Genomic DNA, 12,184 nt, shown 5'->3' with positions numbered 1-12,184 from the left:
AAGATAATCCAAGAATGAGGATATGATCATATATACCTTAGACACATGGAAACCACAACATGAATAAACTTGAAAGACCATAGTTACATGGATGTGAACCAAAACCCGGTGGAGGAGCTTGATTTAGCCACGTTAGCAGGATAATAACTCCCAACATGGTTAGGTAAGCCCAAAGGGCTATGGATGTGAGGTGCATCACATTGTGGGAGCTTAAAACAAGCTGAAGAGTGTATTCTTGAAAGAGCTATTGAAGATAATGAATACATTCCTAAACCATTTCATGAAGAAGAGCGCTCTAGAGCCAATGGAATGGCCTCATATTCTAGCAACCCTAGATGTGTGTGCTCTTGATGACGGGCCCACAACAAAGCTCTACGACAAAGACGGATATGACGTGGTTTTGTATTTTATGGTTAATGTGGTACAAGGGGAAGACGGAGAGGCATCCTTGGAACAACCCAAGGGATATAAAATGGTAAAAGGAGAGGAAGAAGAGTTTTACGACTCTCCAGAGAATTTTGAACGAGATGATGATGCAGACATTGAATGCTCTGATAACCTAAGTGAACAAGCAGATGGACGGTTTTGTTGTGGAGTGCAAACGACAAGGGAAAGGAGCACCTCTATAGCCTAACACACACCACACAGTCAGAAAGAAGAGCCATGACTCCACTAAAACCACCTATAATAAGCACTGGTGAATCCTGGGGAGGTAGCCCTCCACTTGCTCTCTTTTCTGTCGCTATATAGATCTCTACCTCTCATTTATTCCTATCAACTTCAAAAGAACGGATCATGGTGCTGACCCAAACAAAACTCTTCATTTTACACATAAACTTTCAAAGACAGGGAGGCATAAGAAACTGAAGTGAGACGAAAGCTTAGGGCATATTATTGAAGGTGAGAGAGAGGTAATTCCGTGAATGTTCACCCCTGATGACATACAAAAAACTCCTCCTCATGCTGTCCACACTCGTCCTCTGCTACCCCCTGCTTAGTAGCATGTGCCCATGTATAACAATGGTGAACCTTTTTCGTTTTCCTCTACTGATCATGCTCTCGCAGTCTTAGCTAGAAGGGAATGCTTTCTCTTGCTCTTGACCTGGCTGCCCAGATACGTAAGGCATGCGCCTCCCCTCCTCGATGATGCGCTATCTCCTACCTTCAAGACAGACACTTTCTCTTTTTTGCAGGCTTGCGGCTAATCTCTTTACTTCTCAGGGCAAATTGCCTCCACCCAGTTCCTTTTTTATACGGTTTCCTTTCTTCCTACTCCATTAACTGCCCATGGAGCACATGCTGATCATGATAGCCCTGTTTTACTGCTCATGGACTGCATGCGCCCTCCTTTCTTCGATGATAGAAGTGCTCATCTTGCTTATGTACCCACACTCGGCCCTCTTCCTCTTCTCGGCTGGTCATATTTCCCAGCCCCATGCATGGCAGGCGGTGCTGATCTCCCAATTTTGCTTGGTCTCTTCCCGAGCAGTGGAAACTACACCCATTCCCGATTGTGCCATCTGACTACGTTCTCTCTCTTCTCTTGCTAAGCTGACAGCTACCCATGCTGTGCATGCTCCTTGTGCCCAACTACTTTCCTTGCTGGCCACACTGCTCACCACGCCACCCTCTTCTTATCCACCTCCTGCTTTTTTTTTTTTTCTAGTGGCGCCCACTAGCTCGGCTGATTGTGCTAGTCATGCCACCTCAGTGCCCCCATACCGCCTTCTATATATGGCAATGACAACTATGTTTAACATCCTCTACATTTAGTCCTTCTTGCCTCTTCAATCGGTTGATCTCCCAATGATTGACTCCCATGATAATTGAGTTGACCATGCTGCCCACGTGTACAACACAATTGCGATAGCTGCCAGGAAGAAACGTTTAGCTCTACATCTTGGGCTACCACACTCAATAAGCCACCAATGCACTGTGCAAAAGCATCCTGGACTCTTTCTTTAGCCTGGATGAACGAGAATGTACCCCCTGAGACCTCACATATGGCATGCATGATAGCAGCATCATGATTAGCTCCAAAGCCAAAAGCTCGCCATGCTCCCACTAGTATCAAGCACGACAACGAGATTGATAGGGTCATGGGTCTGAGGCCTCTCAGAACAAGAAGAGGGAGATGCATTGCATACCACAACCATAAAGCATACCAAGTGTCTGACCCAAGAACCCTTGCCAACGCATTTGCCCTCATTGACCAAGTCGAAACCACCAACTGCAAGCACACATAACTCATGAGACGATTTGACAAACATTTCGACGCTAGAGATTGGCTTTTTGCCCATTCCAAAAAACGCCTGACACAACTTTCCCAAACCCCCCCCCCCCCCCCCCCCCCCCCCCCCCAAAACAGTCTGGTATAGCATGCATGCTCAACAACAAACATTTACAGAATATTGAAGAAATTGTGGGCGAGACCACCAAAGCTGGCATATAGGTGAACAAGAATGGTTCCTACCGGCCCATCTGTGTGAACACCATTCTTCATCATGTATGCATGTAACAGACTGCCTGGCCCTATGGTATCCATGCTCACACATGCCTGCAGAATAAGGACAAATATACCCTCGCTAGCCTTTAACCCTTCAAGTAACATTGCAGAAAACATGTGCAGAGCAAGATCATCGAAACCCAGCTGAACATTGCGCCCCAGGCAGTGGTTACTGGTTCCACATCAACATCTAGCACTATGCTCATCAGATGAACATGAAAGCTTCTCACCATATCCAATTGCTGAATGGAGACTCAAGGCTCCACAAAACTCTAGAGAGGCTTTTGTCGTCATAGTCCGAGCAACAAATAGATCCATAGTCATTAATAAAACCTCTGGGTCCAGCTCCGTCCCAAATACTACTGTAAAGTTGACTGTCTGTGTTAGAAGGAAGTCCTTTGAATACCCTATGTTCTCGCAGTTAATCTTATACATGCAAAGAACAATATTTGATTGTTCTGAGTCTTTGTTGGTAAGGATCCAATCACCCTTAAGCACATCTGCAATTCCCTCAGGTTTACCTTAGGTGGGATGAGAAATTCTGTTCCCACCAGATAAGCTGGACCAAAGTTTTGCAAATGCGTACTCCCTACGATCTCCACCAAGAGCACGCTCATCTGTGCCCAAATAGACATCTGGCCAAGCACGCTGAAAAGGATTATTCCAAGAAGCAATGTTCACAGTGTTCTCAATAAGCTGCCAGTTAATATATGAAGTTCCCATTATCAAAGAAACAAAAAGGTAAGCCTTTGAGCAATTCGATTATTAATCATCTCTCCTTTGCCAACTTCCCCATTGTCTCCACATGCCTTCAGAACAGAAGCAAAGGTCACTGCATTGGGAGAGACACATTCATGCCTCATCTGTTCAAAACACTTTAGTGCCTCTGCACCTTGGCCATCTGCCGAATGCCCCACAATCAATGCAGTCCAAGAAATAGTGTCTCTAGCCCGAAGCTCCTCAAGCACTTTCCGTGCTCTTGCGAGAGCTCCACATTTGGCATACACGGACCTGAGCATAGCCTTCCATAGGTGCACTCCAGGCAATCACATCCCTGACCAACAACTTGTCAAAAAATTTATGAGCTTCCGCAACCGTGCCACAACTCGTATACAAAACTAACAACCCAATGCCAACAATGTTTTCTTGTTCTACCAAGATGTGACTCTCAAGTAAAGCATGAACTCTTTTCCCTTTGGATGCAGCTCCTAGGCTACCAAAAGCTTTCAATATGCATACAAAAGAAATAGCATCAGGAGAAAAACCTTAAGCTTGCATTCGTTCGTAGCAGCTCATTGCTGCCTCATCACGTTCAAGCTGAGCATATCCTGTGATCACCGTGTTCCATGAGACTAGATCATGAATGAGGAGCTTATCAAAGGCATCCTGTACTATATCAATTGCACCACAATGTACAGACATATCTAAGAGAGCATTGGAAGCCATAATATCTGTTTCTAATGCATACTCTCTTATAATCAGCACCGAGTTTTGCGTACATATTGACAAGGCCAGTGTTGAGCACAGTACAACTCTTACACTCCTGCATGCATTGAAAATACCACAAAAAGGGATTGTGCTGGGGGAAATAACCGCAAGTTGCATGGTGTGTAAACCATACTCGAATTTGAACATATTGGGCAATCAAAGCATTCCAAGTGACTGTATCATGAGCAGGGAGTTCATAAAGAACTTCTTGTGCATTGTCAAACTGACATTATTTAGCATAAATGTCCACCAGTGTAGTTCCAAAAACGAGAGCATCACTGTCAGGCAATGCACATTATTGTCAAGCACCCTATATCCTACGCAAACACACTCAACTCAAGCCCCTTAAAAAACTTTGTACACTGTACAAACACAATATCTTGTCTCAGTGACCTCCTGGATCACAAGGGAAGCTTAAAGCCTCTCGAAACAAATGCAGTCTTCCACCTAGATCCCACACCAAAACACTTGCATTCCATACATCAAAAGGTTAACCAAGCCTCCACCTGGCTCTATACCAAAAAAACCATCAATAAGTTTGCCATCGACCTGCCTGTGCATCAAAAAAGTGCTTCGTTGTTATCCTCTGCACAAAAAACCATATTCAGGCCAACATAGGGTATATTACATTCCAAAGTCTTGAAAACACCTGAAGCATCATCATGAGCAAGAGAAGCAGCCTTCAAAAGGCATTGAAATGCATACATCCTTGCAAAGAGGCATACAAAACCCTTAAACACATTGAAGGCATCTACATAAGAATCATCTTTCTTTGGAGCACCCATAATTTCCACAAGAGGTACTTCTTCATCCAAGAGATGATAAAAAAACTCACAAGTAGCATTTTCCAGCATGCCACTATCAAAGGAAGAAGAGAAAGACATATCATCTCCTACTTTAGGCAAGAGGCTATCAAAAAAACTAAGATCATCAACTCCATCATCAAACATACTCTCAATTTGTACCACTTCTGTGCATACACTCTCACCATCACAAAAACTCATAAGCTCTTCAACTGAAGCATTCCCACTCTTCTCTGCTACTGGTTGCATACATTCCTCATGAGAGACAAGAGCTTGCTCTCCCTCTTGCTGTGATTTAAGCTCCAAAGCATCCTCATACACAACATCATACATATCTTCTGCAACAGTTAAACCATTTTACTCCTCATGCATTACTTCCATGTCATCTCCATCTGGTGATAGGTCACTAGTGCTCTCTGTAGACTTTAACTTGTCATCAACATTTCCCCCACCTTCACTACATGAAGATGCTTCTTCGTCGCTCTCATAACCCTCTCCATGAAGTGTAACAATGCCATCATGCATATCAAAAGCAAACCCATCATGTGGCAAGAAAACCTGAGATGCTGAGGTCTCCAAGCTCTCCCAATACTGTGCATGCAGCTCTCTCCAAGCCTTGATGAGATGACAACCATTCTCAATATCACAAAAAACCTCTGGAGGATCATAAAAAGCTAGGAAAAGAGCTCTTTTCATGCTTTGCCAACTCCATTGTTCTTGCTCGGACAACATGGAATAAAGGTAGCATGCATCATATAGAAACCCTTGCCATGCATACTTGGCTTGCAACTCATCGTCATAAATCCCCAATTAAGCAAACTTGTACTCCAGAAGGTGAAACCATGCCACTATCTCTTCATGCCAACCACCTGTGAAGAATCTGCTTGGAGCCATATCGATATTGGATCACATGTAGCATACGACCATTGTAAACTAAAGGTACTGGATCCCGATCCTCCGTGGGGAAGTAGCCCTAACTTGCTCTCTTTTCTGTTTCTCTATAGCTCTCTACCTCTCATTTATTCCTATCAACTTCAAAAGAACGGATCATGGTGCTGACCCAAACAAAACTCTTCATTTTACACATAAACTTTGAAAGACAAGGAGGCATAAGAGGACTTAAACTGAAGGGAGATGGAAGCTTAGGGCATATTATAGAAGGTGAGAGAGAGGTAAATTGGTGAATGTTCACCCCTGCTGACATACAAAAAACTCCTCCTCATGCTGTCCATACTCGTCCTTTGCTACTCCCTGCTTAGTAGCATGTGCCCATGTATAACAATGGTGAACCTTTTCATTTTCCTCTACTGCTCATGCTCTCTCAGTCTTAGCTAGAAAGGAATGCTTTCTCTTGCTCTTGACCTGGCTGCCCAGATATGCAAGGCATGTGCCTTCCCTGCTCGATGATGGGCTATCTCCCTCCTTCAAGACATACACTTTCTCTTTTTTGCAGGCTGGCGGCTAATCTCTTTACTTCTCAGGGCAAATTGCCTCCACCCAGCTCCTTTTTGGTTTTCTAAAAGAAACCCTTAGTGTTGTGTTGGGTTAGGGAGACTCCTTTCATTTCACATCCTGACATGATGGAGACTTACCTTTCATTTCACATCCTGACATGTCTTTACTTTTGTTGAATTCTATTGTTGGCACTGCCTATTGCCTATGAAATGTTGTACACAACTTTTAGGCTTTTTGAAGCTATTTTAAGATGCTATTCTTTGGAGCCATGCTTGTTGCAGTAAAAATAGCACGCACTTTAAAAAAGCCGACAGCAGCAAACTCTCCCCGGTCGCTCTTGTCTCAGGCAAAACTCTGTAAGCAATTCTCTCTCTCTCTCTCTCTCTCTCATCAGGCAGTGCCGCCGTCGTCAAGTTAGTGACGGCCTTGTTTTAGAATGCGAAAGTGAAACTATAAATTTTAGTAAATTTTACACACACAGATGTTTTTTTTTTACATTCTATTGTTTTAGAGTGCTAAAGTGAATCTTCACTTTGCATAATTCTAATAAATTCTATACACACATATATATTAATTAATTCTTTTTATTTCACCTTTCATTTCACAACTTCACATGGCTTTACATTTCTTGCATTTTATAGCTTGATTCCGATCAATGTTAACGTTCGAGAAAGTCTCTTTTATTAAGCGGCTATTAATCAAGTTTCTTCCTCACAAAGAAGAAAATAAAAAATACTAGCAGAAATTTTGAGATTTGTAAAAATTTTGGCCGATTTTCTCACATATTTCATCGGTTTTTCTTCCATTTACCATGGTTTGCAGTTAGCTAGTCTCGATTTTCAATCGGCTCAAGACTAAGCTGAGGAATCCTTTCCCAAACACTAATACCAATTTAATTCAACCTAACAATTTTATCACTTTCTTATTGTTATTGAAAGCCGTCGTGACCCTTTCACTTGTTTATATGGTTTTCTCTCTTCCTACTCGATTAACTACAGATGGAGCACATGCTGATCATGACAGCCCTGTTTTACTGCTCATGGACTTCATGTGCCGTCCTTTATTCACTGATAGAAGTGCTCATGTTGCTTACATACCCACACTCGGGCCTCTTCCTCTTCTTGGCTGGTCGTATTTCCCAGCCCCACACATGGCAGGTGGCGCTGATCTCCCAATTCTACTTGGTCTCTTCCCGAGCAGTGGAAACACACCCACTCCCGAATGGTCATGCCATCTGACTACGTTCTCTCTCTTCTCTTGCTAAGCTGACAGCTATCCATGCTGTGCATGCTCCTTGTGCCCAATTACTTTCCTTGCTGGCCACACTGCTCACCACGTCGCCCTCTTCTTAGGCTGGTGTCACACTGGGACGCGGAATGGATGGCCATGCTGATTTGGCGTCCGCTCATTCGCTGTTGCAAAAAGAGAAAGCTGGCCGCGAGAGGATGTCAGAGGGGCGGTCTCACATGCCTGTCCAACTTTCCAAACGCGCGGCTATCTGCAAAAGTACACGCACAAAAGCATATGAGAGGTTTTGAGTCCTGACGTGCAGCATGAAGGACGGACGATCTACCACTGGGGCTATTCTCATTGCTTGAGAGGAATGGCCAATGTTTCCTACATGTCCCAATGTGACAGCAATGGGCTGCCCACACCTGCAAATTGCACTTGGACAGGCGTCCCATTGTGACATAGGCCTTATCCACCTCCTCCTGCTTTTTTTCCAGTGCGCCCTCTAGCTTGGCTGATTGTGCTAGTCATGCCACCTCAGTGCCCCCATACCGCCTTCTATATATAGCAACGAGTTCTCTCTGAGCTGTTTTTTTACATCCTCTACAGTTAGTCCTTCTTGCCTCTTCAATCGATTGATCTCCCCGTGATAAATCAGTTGATCATACTGCCCACGTGTACATCACAATTGTGATAGATGACAGCATGTATCACATTAATATGCACACCATGCAATGAGCAAGAAATGTTTAACTCTACATCTTGGGTTACCACACTCAGTAAGCCACCAATGCACTATGCAAAAGTGTCCTGGACTCTTTCTTCAACCTGGATGAATGAGAATGTATCCCCTGAGACCTCACATATGGCATGCATGATAGCAACATGATGCTCAAATCCAAAGCCAAAAGCCCGACATGCTCCCACTGGTATCGAGCACATAAACGAGATTGATAGGGGCATGGGACTGAGGCCTCTCAGAACAAGAAGAGGGAGATGCATGCATACCGTGACCACAAAGCATACCAACTGTCTGACCCAAGAACCCTTGCCACCACATCTACCCTCATTGACCAAGTCGAGACCACCTACTGCAAGCACACATAACTCATGAGACGATTTGGCAAACATTTCGGCGCTAGAGATTGGTTTTTTGCCCATTACAAAAAACGCCATACAATGTTGTCGGGGGATTTTTATGTTCACGAGTTGAGCCGGGTTAGCACCGGGCTGCTCGCTGTGGGAAACAGTGAGAGAAAGATGCACATCTCAAGAGAATATAGCACAAAAGAACACCTTGAATTGAATTACTTAAATGAACTAAAATTTGAATACAACAAAAGTAACTTGATCGCAATAGGCAACAAGTGCTCTTGAACTCGCCGAGACTATGAGCGAAAGTGCAAATGCCAAATTTGTATGGCCTCAATGCCCTTCCCTTGCTCTTCTCGGCCACCTTCACGTGCCCTCGCTTGCTCTGCCTGATCTCTGACGATCTCAAGGTCCTCTAAGTCCTCGAGACCTTCAACCTTCTTTAGTGTGTGTTGTAACACTGCCTTTCCAGACACTTCTTCCTTGCTTTTGGGTTGGGTAACTTCACCACAAGAACCACAATAGTCTTGTTAATGTCGTTGACTCTCCGATCAATCACCCGAAAACTGGTATCACACTGTGGACTAGTTTTGGCACTCCTTGTCTCGCCTTCATCACCCTCAAACTCCACATCTATGCTCTCTGAGGACAGTCACTCAGCATCACTATCTCCAAGTGTATGTTTCTCTCTCTTGCTGCTCGACGGCCTGCTTTTCTCTTTACAAAACCACCTTGTCTCCTCCTACAAACCACCTCGCCAGTAATCCGGCTCTGAAGCTTTTCTCTCTGTAACTGCCCCTCCTCTCGCTGATCGATGGCGGCTCAGCCTTTCTCTTTGCACGTCTCGGCCGTCCTACTCCTGATCTTGGCCGCAACTCCTCACGCTGCTGCTCCTCTGGTTGATTGACTCAAATCGGATCAGTCCTTGCTGCCAGTCCTTTCTCCTGCAGACCACCTCCACAAACGGCACTCTGCCTCCTTGCCGGGTCCTGCCAGCTTAAGCTCTGCCCTCGACAGCCCTACGGATCTCCTCGTGCTGCTACTCGCCTCACGGCCTCGCCAAAGCTCTCCGCTCGACCTCGCGCTGGCCCCAAGAGCTCATCAACTTCCCCTCAGGCCCGCCTCTTGCCGTCGACAACAACTCTCCCTCCTCGCGTGCTTTCGGCGGCCTCGTTCCCTCCTGCCTGTCTCCTGCTTGTCCCTGCCCGCTGACAGTTGACGCTTTCCTGCAGTTGTTCGTTTTGTCTTTATCGTTTTCCTCAACAAAATATGGAACTTTAATTTTCACTCCATATTCTATTCGTATGAAGCTACTTGCTTAAGTGGCCATTAATGGCCTTCCAATTACAAGCATAGGTGCATTGCCTCTCCACAAAGACCGATAACTCACATTTAAGCAATCCTCCTTTTCGTCCCTTATTCACTGCTAGTCGCATTTGAAACACTCAAAGACAAGCATGCTTCTTCACCATTACGATGCTCTAAGTCCATATGTTTAGGTCGAGGGTTCTAGCTTTCATTTTCAAGAATACTTGATGGTCCTCATCCATAACAACTGATGCTGAGGTTGTTAGTTTTCTCGGATCTAGATATCCATTTTGCAAAGTCTCCCTTGATCACTCTAGAGCCTTTCGAATAACACGATAGCTTATGGTCCTTATCTTGTTCTCTCATAAGGACTTCACCCAAAACTCCACATTTCTGAGCACAATCAATCCTAGCAATGCCATGTTTTTCCTTGTTGATATCATGATAATCCATTTGAGGAATGATAATATCCAAATTTGTGTGTCCCGACTGAGATTCTCCTATCGAACGCGGCACGTCACGACATCCACCCCCTCTGAACCTGCACATCCTCCGGTATGTGCCAACCATCTTCAAAAATCTGCAAGCATAAAATCTAACCACTGTCCACGTAAGCATCGGTTCAATAACCTCTCAAGATGTTGACTTCAGGTAGACATAAACCTCCAGGATCGAAGGGAATACAACTTCCTGTCAATGAAGTGTAACCATTCAGATTCCCATAAAGTTATTACATCATTGTAAATCCTGTAAACCAATTTTCATAAGTAAGATGAACACCACCAGGCTCATATGGTCTATATATCAACTGCCATAAGCCGTTCTTATAAACCTGTCCTCCTGGATAAAATGTCTTAAGAAGATATTTCCCAAGCACTAGAGCTGCATAAAATCCACATGAGCATACATTAGCGGTCCCAATCGACATCAAAGAACCTTGGTGTAAGCTTGTTCTTCTTGGATCAATCATCTACCGATAACATTGTGAACCTAGAAGAACCCAACCATATTCAACCTGCTTCTTAAGGACCTCAAAATCTCTTGGGTTGAATACCATAGCAAGCACATAGCATCTATGAGCCTCACAGTAAAGTAAAACTCTCCTTGAATCATTATGCAACACCCAGCTCTCGTAAACATTTGACAGCTTTTGCTCAACAAGCATATAGGAACACTGCATACCTTTTACTGGTAACCAATATAATAACACTGACATAAGCATAAGTAGAAAGAGTATATGGATCCAACCATAGCACGAACTTCGTCAAAGAAACTGAAGAAGCATGTGCATCCTTTGCTTAAACGATAGTGATTCACCCCCTCTGACTTCATAGTTATCACGAACCTCTGAAAATCTTGCATCAGTGTCAGAGACATCATTACTTGGAATTCCATCCTGACCATGAAAAAGAGCTATAACTTGTGAATTTGCATCCACTTTTGGATCAGTAGAGTAGTGAATAATCTCATCATCTGTCAAAGAACTGTGGGTTGCTTCCTCTTGTAGCTCATGGGAAATAATAGAAGAAGAAACTTTGTGTCCAATATCCTGTACTTCGTTCATATCAGAAATGTCAAGCACACATAGAACATCATCCAAGAAATCTTCATAAATCTCTTCATCCTGTTCTGCTTCACACACTTCTACAGTAGCCAAAGATCCATTGATACTCCGTGAGGACTCTTCATGCACCTCCTCTGAATAGGTACTAGCAATAGAGAAATCATCCATAATATGTTGCTCATATATACCACAATCAGATAAAAGGACATCAATAATGGCATTCTCTTCTCTCAACCTCGACAAGGAAGCTTTACTATTTGCATCATCATCTTGCTCTGTGATATCAACACCTATAAATATATTGTCAGTAGCAATTGTAGACTCATGTATACCCTCATACACATCCTCTACTGACTCCATGATTTCTTGCACTTCATTTGTTGTAGTATAAATGTGTTTATCAATGCAATCATCCTCAAGAACCCTGTTGCTTTGCTTGACTTCACATGCTTTCATTGTGCTGAGAGGACCATCAACATCTTGTAAAGGTAGATCTTGAACTTCTTGAGAACAATCCATGCTGCAAAGATTACTAGTATGTGCAACATTGACAACAAAATTTTCACCTTCTTTACAAGAATCAATGATACCATATGAGCAAGCTTTGAAAAATTTTCATCAATGGCTTTAATCTGAAATTCGTTATTTACCAGTGCTAGATTGCTTGAAGCATGATCCTCTGTGATGAAATCTGGTACTTGCAAAGCTGCATCTGCTTTAGCTTTACTTATAGTGATG

General features: G+C 43.7%; 1 protein-coding gene and 1 pseudogene across 1 annotated transcript; both read right to left on the bottom strand.

Annotated features, from left to right (window-relative positions):
- Positions 1-410: 410 nt before the first annotated feature.
- LOC147442935 (uncharacterized) lies at positions 411-4,550 on the bottom strand. The gene has a single exon (XM_086528912.1). The coding sequence runs from the start codon at positions 2,399-2,401 to the stop codon at positions 1,754-1,756; it is 648 nt and encodes a 215-aa protein (XP_086385038.1). The 5' UTR covers positions 2,402-4,550; the 3' UTR covers positions 411-1,753.
- Positions 4,380-5,697, bottom strand: LOC147442934 (uncharacterized; annotated as a pseudogene).
- Between the last annotated feature and the right edge of the window lie 6,487 nt (positions 5,698-12,184).

The sequence above is a fragment of the Adiantum capillus-veneris genome, chromosome 14 (genome assembly GCF_014529385.1).
Source record: "Adiantum capillus-veneris isolate H3 chromosome 14, ASM1452938v2, whole genome shotgun sequence".
Taxonomy (NCBI): Eukaryota; Viridiplantae; Streptophyta; class Polypodiopsida; order Polypodiales; family Pteridaceae; genus Adiantum; species Adiantum capillus-veneris.
Note: the sequence above shows the minus strand (reverse complement) of the source record. Positions and strands in the feature narration are given on the sequence as shown.